Below are 17,078 nucleotides of genomic sequence, written 5' to 3' on the forward strand. Positions count from 1 at the left end.
CACTAAAGTAATAATTTGGTTGATTTCACGTTGGTTGACAACTCAACCAAATGTAAATCAAAACTAGACGTTGAACTGACGTCTGTGCCCAGTGGGACAGGACTATAATGACCCCCTGCTGACTCTAACATACTGTGCAAGTGACCTGTGTCAGCGATTATTTTCATAGGAAATATGATAAGGGAATTGAAACTTCAACCCCCCCCCCCCCAGTTCACAGAATACATAAGGACTACTCAAACATTGAACCAATCTCTAACAGTTGCAGCAATCAATGACATACACAAAATAATTGCTCCAGGAGCTATTCGCTATGGATGAAAATGAAGATAAAGCATGGTGGAGACCAGGTATGGAAATTTACTGTATACTATGTATTGAATAGGAACCTTGTGACTCCAGGATTACCAAGAAAGGGGACAGGAGATATAACAACAACATCACCATGTATGGGCCAGGGCAAAATGAAAGTTCATGTATCGTATGTGTTTCCAGAATCCTCTCATGGGTACGTTCATCTGCTGTCTGCTAGCCGGTCCCAGTGGTACATGTGTGCAGCACTGTCTGTTACCCTCACTCTCTCCTTGTCTCTGCTCATCCTGATGCCCAGTCGGTGTGAGTACTGTACATGATTCCTCAAAAAATAAAGGATATATTATTTTACCTTTATTTATACCGTTTTTTCTCAATGAGATAACATCTCTTTTCCAAGAGAGACCTGGTCCAATAGCAGCAGGGAGAACAACGTTTTAGACAAAACAACTTACATACACTAACACAACATTAAACAAAACTATAAACACACATACAGTACAACAAAAACATTTTACGTTAAAAAAACACGAAAGCCTTGACTAAAAACAGCTGTCCTAAAGACAATTACACTCTTCTATGAAATATACATCGATCAAGTGTTTAAACTCCACCAAGGAAACTAGATCATAAAATTTTCAAATGTTCAGGAGAGAATTCCAGGACCACGGAGCTAAGTAACTAAAACTATTTCTACCATGACCTGTTCTCATTTTTGGTACTGTTAGAAGTAAATGAGAATGGGACCGGAATTTATATTTATTTACCGACCTGACTAAAAAAGAACAGAGATAAAATGGCATTTTACCCAATATGGCCTTATAAATCAGTGTATACCAGTGTTTAAGCCTACGCAAGTTCAATGACGACCAGCCAACAGCGCATATCGAAACCCGGATATGAACTCTTACAAATTTTCCTTTTATTACCCATATATAGTCTATCTATATCAGCATTTCCTGTTTTATTAACCTGTTTACCACCATGGGAATTTTCTTTAGTTGGCAGTGTGGACAGAAAGTTATCTGATTTGGAGAGATCCGTGTCAAATCTGACTGAATCTGTGTCCCTTCACTTATCAAAACTACATGAGAAAGGTTGGTCCATATTCAAATCTTTATTGATTATTGGTTATCTTGGACATTGTTGTATTTTTTTTTTCAGCCTACTTGTCAGTTACAGTGTTTAGGATTCAGAATATATTAGATTAAACGATATAGAACACATCATCACTATGAATCCGATAGCATAACTTGTTATGCAGTTAAAAACAATAGCTACAGGAGCATGAGTGAAATGAGAAAAAAAAATATATAACACAAATGTATAACATGAAACAACACAACAGTTCAAGTCCATGGCTACGATCCAATGGTTCAGGACAGAAGGTAGCCGACTAAACACAACGATTTATGATGGAATTGAGCGGACCTATTGTGGGTAGACTAGAGCGCGACGTCACATAAAATTACGTTTTTATCCGAAACTATTGACAGGACCCAAATAATAGCACGCAATTACATAGATATGTGTAATTGCGGGCTATTCTTTAGGTGTTGAAATCAGTAGTTTTTATAAAAACGTATATGTATTTAACGTCGCCCACACTAGTCGCCGTACAACTAACGCTACATCATAAATGGTGGAGTTGAGTTTAATCGGCTAGACAGAATATGACAATGTTTGTGTTATCATCACGTCCATTTTCTGCAGTTGGTAGTCTGGAGATGAAGTTATCTGATTTGAAGAGATCAGTATTAAATATGACAGAACGTGTGTCCTTTCACTCATCAAAACTACCGAAGAAAGGTTGGTCCATATTACATTTCTTATTAATGGTTATAATGGACATTAGTGTATCAGATTTTTCAGCTGCAGTGCTTGGGATACATTTAGATTAAAATATGGTCATCATGACTATGATTTGATCTCTGACACGCTCTTAACCCCGGCCCCTAGATTAGTCCTATTCAATCTCAGTATTATATAATAGTCAACTTCATGTGTCACACTCTTCAAATTAACTGTATATAGTGTTAGTGTATACATCCGTATCTCTCCTACCTGTTAAAGTGGGCTGTCCTGATGGCTGGAATCTTCACAACTCCAGCTGCTACTTCTTCTCGGCTTACCGGGCTTCATGGTACACAGCCCGAGACTCCTGTAGGTCTATGGATGCCACACTGCTCATCCTAACTGACGAAGAAGAGTGGGTGCGTCACAGTTACACACACCTATATCCGTTCTTAGAACTTCTTTGTTCGTTGCATTTAGTTCATTTCCAAAGTGTTTCAGTATGGACGCTGAAGATACAGAACTGGCTTAATTCGGGTCTCTGAGGACTTTACACTGCCCTCTGCTGCTCATCAAATGCAATTAGACATTGCTTTAGAAGACCCTGTCCTGACACACTCATTCCCGCTGTAACAGGTCTTTGTAAACAGAATGAGTGTTGGTCGCATCTTTTGGCTTGGCCTGTCAGATGAGAGGACTGGAGAGTGGGTCAACTGGAGTCCTTACATCATGGACCAGAGGCAAGTACAATCAAATCATGAGTCGGACAATTTCCGTTCTCATTGTATGTCGGGTGCTTGAATAGTACAATTACTGTATCTTCACTGTGTGTTTGCAGTAAATGGATGCCAGGCCAACCTGATAACTGGACAGGGCATTCTATAGGGGGCACAGAGGACTGTGCCCATATCACCACATCGGGGAAACTCAATGACAACCACTGCACCGTTGCCTATACATTCATCTGCAAAGCCAGACCAGCACCCAACTAATAAAGCTAAACATTTCTAGGCTTTATGATTCAAAATATAACCTTAACAGGATTGGCTTGAATTAAGCAAGTCCTGTTTTCTATTTGATTGTCACGTTTGTGTATTTTTGCATGCCAAATATGTGGTTTGCTGTATTCCTGATCTAATACACCCATATAAAAAATATATATATTTGTATTTTTTTTTGCTAATGTCAAATTAGTTTTTATTGAGAACATTTCTTACAATTCAAGTGTGTTCCAATTGCACCGAGCCTTTGCTCTGCAGACATAAAAAAGAAATGCTAATGAATCATTACTTTACATAAGGGGATGAGACAGGGAAATTACACAATGATTAAAAACAAAATAAATAATAAAATTAATAGTCTAGAAGAAGTCGATGTCATCAGGTGCATCGAGGTCACGGTATTCAATGATGTTGCGTGGATCTCCCCGGGACATTCTGAAGGAAACAGCCAGGATGCAGAGCGGAGAGGAACAGTATAGAAATGGACAGAGAAAAATTTACAGAGGTTTCTAAATGCAAATAAGTCATTAGCAGAAAAGGAGAAGTTAGTGGTGGTATGTTTGTCCATAACTGACCAAGGTCTCACCTGTTGTTGCGGGGTTTACCAGGGTAGCCACCAGCCTGTCCACGAAAGTTGTCATAGTTACCCCGGCCGCCTCCGTACTGGTTTGGTGGGTAAGGAGGTCCACCTTGAAGAGAAAGGTAGTGTCATGTCAGAACACCTGAGAGCTGCAACCAAATGAATTACATAGTTGTAAACTGCCTTTGAACAAAATGTCAGGACAAGTGCTAATGTAAAAACAGTGGTGTAAGGTACTTAAGTAAAAATACTTTAAAGTACTAAAGTAGTTTTTTGGGGTGTGTACTTTACTATTTATATTTTGGGCAACTTTTACTTCACTACATTCCTAAAGAAATTTAATGACTTTTTATTCCAAGGATTTTCCTTGACACCCAAAAGTAGTCGTTATATTTTGAATCCTTAGCAGGACAGGAAAATGGTCAAAATCAAGCACTTATCATGAGAACATCCCTGGTCATCCCTACTGCCTCTAATCTGGCAGACTTACTAAACACAAAAGTATCTTTTATAAATTATGTCAGTGTGTGTGAGTGTGCCCCTGGCTATCTGTAAATTTTAAGAAAATGGTGCTGTGTGCTTTGCTTAATATAAAGAATATGAAATGATTTATACTTTTACTTTTGATACTTATGTTTAAAACCTAATACTTTTACTCAAGTAGTATTTTAACGGGTGACTTCCACTTTTACTTGAGTAACTTTCTATTAAAAGGTATCTATACTTTTACTCAAGTATGACAATTGGGTACTTTTTCCACCATTGTGTAAAAGGGACTTAATGAATCAATGTGATTGGTAATATAACAGGTGGGGAGGTAGAGGCTCACCTCCGTAACCCATGACAGGAGGACGAGGCTGACCGGGCCCGAAGCCCATGAGGCCTTGGGGAGGGAAGGGCATGCCTTGAGAGAGAACTCCTACAGAAAGATGGAGAGAGACAAAGTCAGTGGAATAATAATATAGACAAAAAGGATTCAATGATACAGCATCACCTACACCTAAACTATTCTAGAAGCATTAGGGGCCTGTTCAGGAAGATGTAATGTTACAGAACGTTAAAATAAAACTGGATGGTGTAGAACAGATATGATTGTCAGAGAGAACAGGGAATCGTGTCAGGTCTACTGATTCTATTTGTATGTGCAACGTGTCCCTCACCTTGTCCTGGGCCGAGCGGAGGAGGGGGCTTCATCTCTGGGAGGGAAGGTCGCTTGGCATCCATGAGAAAGTTGTTGAAAAACACCACCTCCCTTTTCACCTCCTCAATCTTGTCCCCGTGTTTGTTCAGGATGTGCTTGCGCACAAACTCTGGGCCCTGGCCAGGCAGAAGGAACAAATTCATTCACATTTTAATCTGCACCACACCTTGGCAAGGCGATAAAGACCAGTACATGCTCAATGCTCTTTGGGTATGCAATATTTCCCATTTTACCAATTTACTTCCACCCTAACACAGACACACAAATACAGATGCACCTTGAACTTCTTGCCACTGAGGGGGCAGAGCCACTTGTCCTTGCCCAGCTCCTGGGTGTTGGCCAACACAAACTTCTCCACCTCCTGCTCCGGGTCCTTCCGGCCCATTTTTCCTGCCTCCTCCTCCGATAGCTTCTCCTTCACACTGAACAGGGGGCTCAGCCTCTCCTCAAATGTCTTCTGCCACTCCAACACTGGGTGCATGACAGGGGGAGACAGTCAGTCAATAGTGTGTCAGTGTATGATGCCCAGCCAGTGTTGAATATACAGTAGTGTGGTACTCACCTTCCCCGTGTGTGATGCGATTGGGAGGGATGGGCCCACGGACATGGATCATGCCACAACGGTTGGGCATCTCATCCTCGCTGGGGTACTCGCAGTTGTTGTAGTAGTCGATGGAATGGACAATACGCAGGTACAAGAGAAGACGGTCCAACACCTGGGAAGAGATTAAGGAAATCAAGTCACCATTAGATAATTTACTTTTCTCTTCTTAATTTGACTACCTGTACTTTAGCATCAGACAAAACCCACACAGTTCACTGCCTACAAAGAGTGTGTAAAGCAGCTGTGTATCAGTGTGAGCCAAGACAGATGGACGGACCTTGACCAGCTTGTCGTCCCTTTCCACAGTGATCTCGGCTGGGTAGCCCTCCTTGGTGCCCTCCTCTGCGTCAGCTCCACCCACACTGCCCAGAAGCTCCTCCTCCTCAGCGCTCACCTCCTCTATCAGGTAGTCAGTGATGTTCTTCAGGATGGGGTTCTGAGCCGCCACCTGATACCACATAATACAATATTAAACATACAAGAAACTCATATGTATTGCAAAGACACCCAATTGCTTTCTGTGTGTGTGTACCTCCACAGCAGACACTGCCTCTCCACGGGACTTGTGGCTCCACAGCCTGCCTCTGTGGTCCAGGGAGTGGATGAGTTTGGCTGACAGCTTGATGTCGTTTCGTAGCACCTGTTTGTGCTGAGTGATACCATTGATGTTGCGGACCCTCCGGGCCAGGTCTCTGTTTACCCCCGGAGCCAGCTCACAGTCACGCAGCTACATGCAGCAGAGGGGACATACAGGGTCAGACCAATCACTAACCAGCTGTGTGACTCGAGTGCAATATCTTGCTCATCACCGGGTTCCAGGTCCAGAACTACCTAATTTTGTAGTCTTGATTAGAGGTTGATTAGAGGTTGTTAAACTCACTCTGATGTTCTGGAGGTTCCAGCAGGTCTCCTTGATGTTGACACTACGGTCAAACGTCACCCAGCAGCGACGGAAGAACCTGACATTGGATGGAGGTGGTTAAAGGTATACAAACATGAGGTGAATGACAGAAGTTCCATTTTTAACAGTCCACTATAGTCCATTAGCAGCAGAGGGGGTCAGGCTGTGGGTATGGTCAGATGGAAGTGGAACTAACCTGCGCTCTGGTTGGGGATCAGACAAACACACTCGCATGAACCCAGGATATCTCCGACACAGCTGAGGCAGAAACAATAGGTTACTTCTTCCTCTAGGATGCCTAAGGTCATTGTGTGTGTGGGTACAGCTGTATCGGAGTCCTTTGCATCAATGTAACTTTTCATACAGGAATTCCGAGTAATTCTGACAGTCCATTCTGACAGTCCATTCAAGTGTTCAGTATGATTGTACAGTCAGATTGAATGAACTTACAGCTATGATCTCTGCCTTGGAGATGGTGGGGGCGATGCTCCTCATGAATAGAGAGCAGGTCCTGTGGAGAGGCCGGGGTCTCGGGGGCTGGTCCTCCTTGGGTTTCTTCTCTTCCTTCTCCCTTTCCTTTGGTTTCTCGTCTTTGATTTTTTTTCTGTCAGCTATACAATTTGTGGGGTGCAGAGAAGGCATTACGAGACTTAAAACATTTTAATATTCAAATATATTTTTAACAGTGACCCCACCTCGGTCCTGTCATCGCTCACCTTCACACTCTTCTTCCTCCTCTTCATCCTTGTCCTCCCCTTCCTCACCCTCATCCTCCTTTTCCTCACCCTCCTCCCTCTCGGCAGGTTTATCAGAGGAATGATGGGAGTTGGAGTCCGAGTCTGAGTCACTCTCAGAGGCACTAGCCTCATCTTCACTGTCTCCACTGTGCTTCCTCTTCCTCTTCTTACTCAGCTAACACACGGGAAGGAAAATAGGTTGTGGTAAGGGTCAATAGATCCATGTCAATAAGCCCAAATCCTAACTTAAGATCTGTGTGTAACTCCTGTACAAATTTCTCATTGTCATCAATACAAGACTTCACAAATGTTCACACAGATCTCAAGTTAGGATTCAGCCCCTTTAAGCGCACCACATTCATTCTAAAGACAGAAAGAGCGAATAAGACACATGGGTGCTAGACACGAACCTTCTTAGGCTCAGGCACAACCTCTTTGCTTTTCATCTCTTTTTCTCCTTCCTCCTCTTTCTCTTCTCCCTCACTCCCTCCTTCTGCTGCCTCACCACCACCGTTTGCACCTTTCTCCATGCTGCAGGCATCATTCTCCCCCTGTGGCAGAGTTCGCTTACATCAATGACCAGCTGACAAGAGGGATTCCTGTTCTGAAGGGCAAGAGTAGAGCAGGCCAGGGCAAAGAAAAAGTGGTTACGACAAGAGACAGCATACCTTCTCTTTGTCAGCTGGGGGTTTGCCGTCATTGTCCATATCCTTAGGCTCCTCTTTTTTGTGGGGCTCAGTTCCCGGACCACCAGCTGCCGCCCTGTCAGCTCTCCCTCTTTCCTCTTCCTCCTCAGACGGAAGCTCCAGGATGCGCAGGTCATAATCTGTCCCTCCCTCCATCTTTATCACAGCTAAAGGACAGAGGAAAGGACTGGGTTAGGATATAGAACCTGTTGAGGTTACTAATATTCACCAACAAATACAAACACTTCACTCCTCCTGACACTAATTAAAACGAAGGTTGACAGCAAAATACTCTCCAACAGAGAGATGAATGAAGCCATTAGAGACACCTCCCTCAGCCCTTCCACGACTCTACCTGCATCCAAGACCTTCATGATAGCCTGTGCCTTCTCTATGTCCAGGGAGACTGTGTCGAACCAGCCGTTCTCCATTAGGAACATGTAGACATTCAGCCGGTTCTGCAGGGCACTGTGGGACTCCGCCTTCCGCTGGCCCGCCTCATCCGGGTGGTACTTGGATCGGAACCTGCGTTTACAACAATGTCCCCAAAAAGGCACAGGAGAGAGACGGGCAGGGATGGAGTGGAGGAATGTTAAAGAAAGCACTTGTATGCATATCCAGGCCAAATAAACTGGCCTACAGCACTGAACTGGGCCCTATCTACTTCAGTTCTATACCTAAACAGTAAATCAAACATTACATAAATAAATACTAAGGACACCTGGTTTTTCTGAACCTTCCTGAATCCTGCAATGTTTTATTAGGGAGGAAAACATCATGTCCATCAATTAAATGCTACTAGCTAGGCCTAATCAAGTGACTGCCATATGAAGAAACTGGCCCTGAAAATGCTAGGTGCTCTCTGGGGTTTGAGGTGCTACTGTAGATTTTTCACAAAGTTTGCATGGTGTTATGTTTGTGTGTGGGTATAGCTGTTTGTGAAACATATCAGGACACTTTAGGTTAACTCACCAAAAATAAGGCAGAAAGGACACAAAAAAAGAAAGAACATAACAGTTCAGAATTTTACAGTTCAGAAGGGCAAATTTGCCATGGTGTGGACTAAATTTACCTTTTCTTCTCCCAGTATAACAACACACATATATACTGAGAGGGGTCTCTTCTGTAAAAATGCGCTCCACTTCACCCCCCTACTGTGTTTGTGTGCACACAATTTCATTTTCGGGATTCGCTTTGATCCAAATACAAAAACAAAAATGGGGGGAAAAAAGCATCACATACTAAAGAAAAGAAAAAATATTTCCATGCGCGCAAAGTGGTTTATTTGCCTGTCTAGCTAGGATCCCTGGTACTGTACATCTAAGAGCAACTGCATTGTGCGCAGTGCAAGCCCTAGCTGTCTAACAACGATTCCTGTGAGGAGTTCCAGTGTCTCGTCTTCAAAAACCTTGTTGTGAAGGACGGGGGAGGAGTGGGAGGGAAGAAGGTTTGGTTAAGTTAAGAAAACAAAAAAAAAGAGCATTGACATTGTATGATCCCTGGACACACCGGTGAAAAAAATGGTGATAAGCACCAGAGACAATCGTATTCTATTTACAACTGCGACAACTGACAATCCAATCAGATTCACTTCAGAGCTAAATCTTTATATCCTGTTTATTAGCTAGGCTATTTACTGACCATGAATGATGGTGCCCAACCATTGTAATAACCCACCATTCTTATCTAAAAGTGGCATGGTATGCATAATAAGCCTACCCCAAAAACTAGGTTTTCTTAACACTATCAATAACAGATCAAAGTCATTTAGAAAATGATGATGTATGTGCAGGATGCTTTAGATACACCAATTTGTCCATACCATTTTTCAACTACACTCAACTCTCACACGTCTTGATATCGCACCCGGTCAAATAAAGGTCTAACATCTTCCACAAACTACACTGTCTTTACCAAGCCATTAACAAAAGGCTCCAATCTCAACTATCAGATCTATTTGACAGAGACAATTTCTATAAATAGAGGTCGTCAGTGTAGCCAGTCTAATTCACAGCACACTGATTATTAATACTAATAGTTCAGCAAAGGCTCTGATAAACGTACCACTCTTCATCTTTGTGAGCAAGGAAGAAGTCCTGCATCTGCTGCCGTCGGAAGTCTATCTTGTACTCATTATAACGCTTAACTGCCTCAGTCTCATCCACAGAGTCATCCAGGGACAGCAGGAACTCCTTAAAGCTCTTCATCACTGGAGGCGGTGGGCCCAGGTCCATATCATGGATGTTACCTAGCCTAGAAAACATAGGACAGGGTTAAAAAAAGAGAGTGAAATAACATTGACCTAAGGGCAAGATAATCTATTTGGTGGAACAGTCCAGTGTTAGTTTTGCCTGCAATTTTTGATTTAGTCTTAAAATACCTTTTAGTCTTAGTCATATCTTCCTTCGTTAAGTCTAGTTTTAGACAGACATTTCAGGTCACAATATTAAATAATGAATATATAGGCTACCTCTAACTTCCATCATGTGCACATTCAGATAGCCTTGTCCAACTAGGCCTATACTATCCCCGCATATTCCTTAGCTGAAAACATTGAGATGGTGCCAGATTGTAACCAATGCCAACCATAATTAACCATATAGGTTATAAAGCCTTGGCTCCAGGTTAAACAATATACAGCTCAGATTTTCTCCCCATCATAACCCTCAAGGGGGTAAATAACAGTAGTTTCCTTGAAAAGGAGTTTCAGCTTTACAAAAACGCAGAAGTATTACTATACTCCTAATATTCAATTTGCATTTGCAGGCCGCAGCGCGGGAGCAGCAACGCAGAGGAATGAATAACAGCGCACATGGGGAAAATAGAACTTCTGATATGATCTTAGAACAAAAATAGTCTACATGGAAGTAAGAGAGAGTAAACATGGTTTCTAGTTGACCTTAGTTACAAATCAAGTGTCCTGGCTTCGCATCAGTTCAAAAGATCGAGGAGTGACTGATGTGACCACCAGGGAGCTGTGTGGGAGAATAGTATATTCTAGTCATGGCTCATCCTAGATAACTACTGCTGTACACACCTTTTCTAGTCATATGCTGTCTTCATACACACAACAATATAAAACGCAACATGTAAAGTGTTGGTCCCATGTTTCATGAGCTGAAATAAAAGATCCCAGAAATGTCCCCATACGCACAAAAAGCTTTCATTTTTTGCCACAAATTTGTTTACATCCCTGTTAGTGAGCATTTCTCCTTTGCCAAGATAATCCATCCACCCGACAGGTGTGGCATATCAAGAAGCTAAACAACATGAGTATTACAAAGGCGGTCCTTGTGTTGGGGACAATAGAAGGCCACTCTAAAATGTGCAGTTGTGTCACAATGCCACAGATTAGGTCTCAAGTTGAGAGGGAGACTGCAATTCACATGCTGACTGCAGGACTGTCCACCAGAACTGTTGGCAGAGAATTGAATGTTCATGTCTTTACCATACTCCGCCTTCAACGTCAGTAGAGAATTTGGCAGTATATCCAACCGGCCTCACAAGCGCAGACTACGTGTAACCACGCCAGCACAGGACCTCCACATCCTGCGGGATCGTCAGACCAGCCACCCGGACAGCTGACGAAACTGTGGGTTTGCACAACCGCAGAATATCTGCACAAACTGTCAGAAACCGTCTCAGGGAAGCTCATCTGCGTTCTCATCGTCCTCACCAGGATCTTGACCTGACTGAAATTAGGCGTTGTAAGCCACCTTTGATGGCCATTGGCACACTGGAGAAGTGTACTTTTCAAAGATAAATCCCAGTTTCAACTGTACTGGGCAGATGGTAGACGTTGTGAACAGAGTGCCCCATGGTGACGGTGGGGTTATGGTATGGGCAAGCATAAGCTACGGACAACGAACACAATTGGATTTTATCAATGGCAATTTGAATGGACAAAGATACCGTGATGGGATCCTGAAGGCCCATTTCTGTGCCATTCATCCGCCACCACCACCTCGTTTCAGATTGATGATGCACGGTCCCATGTTGCAAGGATCTGTACATAATTTCTGGAAGCTGAACATGTCCCAGTTCTTCCATGTCCTGCATACTTACAAGACATGTCACCCACTGAGCATGTATGTGATTCTTTGGATCGAAAGCGTGTTCCAGTTCCCGCCAATATCCAGCAACTTCGCACAGCCAATGAAGAGGAGTGGGACAACATTCCACAATCAACAGCCTGATCAACTCCACGTGAAGGCTATGTGTGGCGCTGCATGAGACAAAAAGTGGTCACACCAGATAGTTTTTTTGATCCACAACCCTACCTTTTTTAAGGAATCTTTGACCAACAGATGCATGTCTGTATTCCAAGTCGTGAAATCCATAGATTAGGGCCTAATTGATTTATTACAATTGACTGATTTCTTTATATGAACTGTCACTCAGTAAAATACTTGAAATTGTTGCATTTACATATTTGTTCAGTGTACATTATATATATACATTTATATTCCGGTCTCTGACGTTGCTCCTTCTGACATTTCTTAATTTTTCTGGATTATGTGTGTTTTATTTTGTTGTTGTAAATGTATTGCTCGGTATTACTGCACCGCTGGAGCTAGAAACACAAGCATTTCACTGCAACTGCAATAACATCTGCAAATGCAAAAAATAAACTCTGATTTGAGAGCCAGGCAGACCAGCCCAATCAGACTGCACAACTGAAAGATATAAATTCTGCCAATGAGAGGTTTGAATTAAATAATCTGCATGCATACATGTTTAGGATTGGACAAAACAGAAAAGGAGATTCATGTCAAATTAAGTTTCCATTAGTCTCATATGAAATTCTCTTCTTGTCACATTTTCATTGACTAAAATGAAAAGTAATAGTTATAATATATATATATTTATTTTATTTTACAGGTCATCTAGTCTCGTTATCAGTTTCGTCAGGAAAAATAGGCAAGAGACAAATATTTTTTGTCAGTTGTGGTTGACAAAATTAACACTGGAACAATCACAGCACCAGTCAGGGACATGGTGCCATTTGATGGTTATCTGCTTTCCACATATGACTAAACGGCATCTCTGCATGAACAGGTTGGTTGTGCCCAGTCTACTCTCCTCACCTTGCCTGGATGGGGATGCCATGGTGAGGCTGCATGAGGTGCAGGTCAGGGTGGCCCCAGGGCTGTGGAGGAGCGTAGCTGGGGCCTCCGCCACCACCATAGCCCAAGTCATACCCCCCATGGTAGGGATCTCCGCCATGGTCATCCCTGATCAAAACAGAGGGAGGATTAGATCAAACATTTTAGATTGACTCCGCTGACCTGGCGGAGTCAATCACCACCTTCCGGAGACACCTGAAACCCCACCTCTTTAAGGAATACCTAGGATAGGACCCCCCCCCCCCTTAAAAGAGTTAGATGCACTATTGTAAAGTGGTTGTTCCACTGGATATCATAAGGTGAATGCACCAATTTGTAAGTCGCTCTGGATAAGAGCGTCTGCTAAATGACTTAAATGTTAAATGTAAATTTGAAGACAGTGATGTAGATTAATTTGATTCTCACCAGTCTCTCCTCATGCGTTTTTGTTGGGGACTCATGTCGTGCCTGGGTGGGGAGAACCTCTCCCTTCGACCCCTCTCGTAGTCCCGATACTCCCCCCGGCTACGACGCTCCCTGCCCCTGTCCCACTCCCTGGCAGATGGGCGCCAGTAAACAGAAAAAGCAAAAAGATACATGTGAAATACCATGCATGAAATGGATTGGAAATGTTCTCTCATTTCGAATAGAGTCACTTCCCATGTTGGGGGTGAGGGAATACACTGTCTATTTCCTCTTCCTCACCTGTCATTCCAGTCATCCCTACGCCTGTCCTCTCTCTCTCGGGAGCGGTCATAGTTGTCGCTCCTCTCACGACGGAACTTGTCTCTCCTTCTGCGATCATATTCATCATCACTGTCTGCCATCGCCCTACATTTTAAGTCAGTCTACAAATTAGCATAAACGTTCAAATGGTAAATGGTAGTTAGCCTTGTAGGTACCAAGCAAATTAAATATATCAAGTTACACTGGGCCGCCCTTAACTACTATCATCAAATGTGGTGTGTGGTGTGGGTGCTGTGCTTTGGCAAAGTGGGTGGGGTTATATCCTTCCTGTTTGGCCCTGTCCGGGGGTATCATCGGATGGGGCCACAGTGTCTCCTGAGCCCTCCTGTCTCAGCCTCCAGTATTTATGCTGCAGTAGTTTATGTGTCGAGGGGCTAGGGTCAGTTTGTTATATCTGGAGTACTTCTCCTGTCTTATCCGGTGTCCTGTGTGAATTTAAGTATTCTCTCTCTAATTCTCTCTTTCTTTCTCTCTCGGAGGACCTGAGCCCTAGGACCATGCCTCAGGACTACCTGGCATGATGACTCCTTGCTGTCCCCAGTCCACCTGGCCGTGCTGCTGCTCCAGTTTCAACTGTTCTGCCTGCGGCTATGGAACCCTGACCTGTTCACCGGACGTGCTACCTGTCCCAGACCTGCTGTTTTCAACTCTCTAGAGACAGCAGGAGCGGTAGAGATACTCTTAATGATCGGCTATGAAAAGCGAACTGACATTTACTCCTGAGGTGCTGACTTGCTGCACCCTCGACAACTACTGTGATTATTATTATTTGTCCATGCTGGTCATTTATGAACATTTGAACATCTTGGCCATGTTCTGTTATAATCTCCACCTGGCACAGCCAGAAGAGGACTGGCCACCCCTCATAGCCTGGTTCCTCTCTAGGTTTCTTCCTAGGTTTTGGCCTTTCTAGGGAGTTTTTCCTAGCCACCGTGCTTCTACACCTGCATTGCTTGCTGTCTGGGGTTTTAGGCTGGGTTTCTGTACAGCACTTTGAGATATCAGCTGATGTAAGAAGGGCTATATAAATACATTTGATTTGAAATGAACATCTACATGACTATGTCCTTAACTATAATGTGTCGCAAAGCATTTGCCTGCTGATTGATCTCTGCTAGTGCTGCTACTAGGAATCACATGACAAATTATAGTAGCTAACCAACATCTTGCATGACATTTCAAGTAGGTACAAAGATACTAACCCCCTTTAGTATGGTGTAGCTACCTAGCTGTTTATGTTTCTAGCTAACATTAGTGTTTGAGCCGCGTTAGCTAGCTTGAATAGGAGTTTCAAAGTAGATTTAGTGAAATTAGCTAGGTATTATACTTATTTTTCAATGGTAGCCAGTTGTAGCTTAATTAGGTACTTACAATTATTTACTAGTATCTTAGTTTACATTTTCAGAGTAGTAAGCTAACGTTAGCTACCTTACCCAACGCTGTAGCTAAGATAGCTAGCCAACTACCGTTAGCCGTTACTATAGTACTAAAAGCGGCAGACGCAAACAAAGCAAGGTTGGTGCTTTTACTAGGCCCAGGCCGAATACCGTTATATTTTTTACATTACATTTAAGTCATTTAGCAGACGCTCTTATCCAGAGCGACTTACAAATTGGTGCATTCACCTTATGATATCCAGTGGAACAACCACTTTACAATAGTGCATCTAACTCTTTTAAGGGGGGGGGGTTAGAAGGATTACTTTATCCTATATTTCACGTGCTACAAAGCGTAATATGCTGTTACTTCCTATACGTAACATGAACGTTAGTATAGCTACATCCCTTGACAGCATGATATTAAACTTTATAGAGGTACATTACCTATTTTTTAAAATCACGTTGTTTTAGCAAACCTGTGTGGTCTCTCTTCCTGGCGTGAATGGCGAAATAGCATCTACTTCTTCGGTGGGATTTATCGGCGGTTGGCATCCAACGTTATGGTGCATTACCGCCACCTACTGTACTGGAGTGTGGGGCAGAGACAGGGAGAAACTAAATCCCACCTTCCGGCTCCGTTGCTATTAAAAAAAGATAACAAAATATTTGAGAATATATCTAATGACGTTCATTCAATATACTCTTTAAATGAATTTCCTGTATCCCCTTCTCCCTCATAATAGATCTCATCCTCTCTCTTTCCCTCCAATAATGTCCACACTGTATCAATACATGCTCCACTGTCTCTGTTTCCTGGCAATACTCACATTTTCCTGTTGGATGCTTTCCTATCACATGTAAGGTCTTATTAAACTGGCTGTGTCCCACCCTTAATCTTGTAAATATAGCCTCCTCTCTTCTGTTCCTTCCTGCTGCTCTCCTCTCCCCAACTTTCCTCTGTACTTGAAATACATGCCTGCCCTTAGTATCTCTATTCCACTGCTCCTGCCAGTTCTCCACCATCACTGTCCATATCATGCTTTTTGCCTCTGCCTTGCTCATTGAAACTACCACATCAACATCCCCACTACTGCTTGTTTAGCCAGTACATCAACTGCCTCGTTCCCCTCCACTCCCACATGAGCTGGGACCCATGTAAATATTATCTGTATACCCATTTGTTTACTCCTGTCATGGGTTTGTAGCACCTCATAAAGCAGGTCTTGCCTGCTACGTGATATAAAGGACTGGAGACTCCTTAGTACTGCACATGAATCAGAGCAAATAACTACTCTTTCTGGCTTAACTTCCTCCACCCACTGCAATGCCAACAGTATGGCCATCATCTCCGCCGTATATACAGCCAGATGATCTGTAATATGTATCCTGACTCTCACCCCACATTCCTGCACTACAAATGCTGACCCAGTACGTCCTGTTCTTGGATCTTTTGAACCATCTGTGTATATGGCCACAAAATTCTGATACACAGTATCCAGACATCTCTTAAACCAATCAGATGGATCAACACCCTCCCTATCTTCTAGATCTACTACTGGAGGTGGGAGTAGCTATTGTGGATTCACATGGATAGCTACCATTGGACTAAACTCCCTTCAATGCAGTCCCATCTCCTTGTGAAGCAGCTGTTTCTTCTTTTGAGTTTAACAACGGTTGGCATCCAATATGTTACATTACCGCCCCGAACTGGATTATAATATAAATCCATTATAATTTGTGATACTAAATGGGAAAAGGAAAAAGGAAAACATTTAAAAGCAATAATAATAATACAAAAAATAAAACCCTTCCAACTAACCATACACTCATTAAACACCCACTACCAAATTCCACTACTTTGACCATGTCTGCTCTTGCACCATCCAAAGGCCTGGGAGGACCCCCACTCAATACACCCTGTAACTCTTCTGAAGTCAAATCCTGTATGCCCAAAAACTTCTCTACTTTCTGTGATTTACATTCCATTTCTGTGGTACAGTTGATAACCATTGCTATGAATGCCAAGAAGCC

The 17,078-nt window shown here is 42.9% G+C and overlaps 2 protein-coding genes across 8 annotated transcripts; one reads left to right on the forward strand and one right to left on the reverse strand.

Annotated features, from left to right (window-relative positions):
- The first annotated feature begins 207 nt into the window (after positions 1-207).
- Positions 208-3,275, forward strand: LOC139533681 (C-type lectin domain family 10 member A-like). Of its 2 annotated transcripts, XM_071331972.1 has the most exons (7): positions 208-350; positions 496-615; positions 1,314-1,409; positions 2,026-2,121; positions 2,386-2,525; positions 2,743-2,846; positions 2,945-3,275. In XM_071331972.1, exons 1-7 carry the CDS (start codon positions 314-316, stop codon positions 3,096-3,098), a joined length of 747 nt encoding a protein of 248 aa, XP_071188073.1. In that variant the 5' UTR covers positions 208-313; the 3' UTR covers positions 3,099-3,275. The 2 variants fall into 2 exon arrangements, with proteins under 2 accessions (XP_071188073.1, XP_071188080.1); XM_071331979.1 differs by lacking the exon at positions 2,026-2,121 and having other exon boundaries at positions 221-350.
- Positions 3,276-15,587, reverse strand: LOC139533665 (serrate RNA effector molecule homolog). 6 transcript variants are annotated; one of them, XM_071331919.1, is made up of 20 exons: positions 15,492-15,587; positions 13,626-13,769; positions 13,348-13,490; positions 12,904-13,050; positions 9,881-10,069; positions 8,172-8,341; positions 7,799-7,983; positions 7,541-7,681; positions 7,110-7,305; positions 6,844-7,004; positions 6,590-6,651; positions 6,373-6,451; positions 6,025-6,219; positions 5,770-5,940; positions 5,451-5,604; positions 5,166-5,359; positions 4,848-5,004; positions 4,517-4,606; positions 3,694-3,796; positions 3,276-3,616 (listed from the first exon to the last, which is right to left on the reverse strand). In XM_071331919.1, exons 2-20 carry the CDS (start codon positions 13,746-13,748, stop codon positions 3,424-3,426), a joined length of 2,853 nt encoding a protein of 950 aa, XP_071188020.1. In that variant the 5' UTR covers positions 13,749-13,769; positions 15,492-15,587; the 3' UTR covers positions 3,276-3,423. The 6 variants fall into 6 exon arrangements, with proteins under 6 accessions (XP_071188020.1, XP_071188010.1, XP_071188028.1 ...); XM_071331909.1 differs by having other exon boundaries at positions 13,626-13,752; positions 15,492-15,586; XM_071331927.1 differs by lacking the exon at positions 15,492-15,587 and having other exon boundaries at positions 13,626-13,876.
- Between the last annotated feature and the right edge of the window lie 1,491 nt (positions 15,588-17,078).

Source organism: Salvelinus alpinus, chromosome 1 (assembly GCF_045679555.1).
Source record: "Salvelinus alpinus chromosome 1, SLU_Salpinus.1, whole genome shotgun sequence".
In the NCBI taxonomy this organism is placed as follows: Eukaryota; Metazoa; Chordata; class Actinopteri; order Salmoniformes; family Salmonidae; genus Salvelinus; species Salvelinus alpinus.

Coding starts and splice junctions, on each gene's coding strand:
- LOC139533681 (XM_071331972.1), top strand. CDS start 314: ATGGATGAAAATGAAGATAAAGCATGGTGGAGACCAG. Junction 1,410..2,025: donor ATCAAAACTACATGAGAAAG/GTTGGTCCATAT, acceptor CATTTTCTGCAG/TTGGTAGTCTGGAGATGAAG. Junction 2,847..2,944: donor CCTTACATCATGGACCAGAG/GCAAGTACAATC, acceptor GTGTGTTTGCAG/TAAATGGATGCCAGGCCAAC.
- LOC139533665 (XM_071331919.1), bottom strand. CDS start 13,748: ATGGCAGACAGTGATGATGAATATGATCGCAGAAGGAGAGACAAGTTC. Junction 8,342..9,880: donor GCTCACAAAGATGAAGAGTG/GTACGTTTATCA, acceptor TTGTAAACGCAG/GTTCCGATCCAAGTACCACC. Junction 5,941..6,024: donor AGGCAGTGTCTGCTGTGGAG/GTACACACACAC, acceptor ATGTGGTATCAG/GTGGCGGCTCAGAACCCCAT.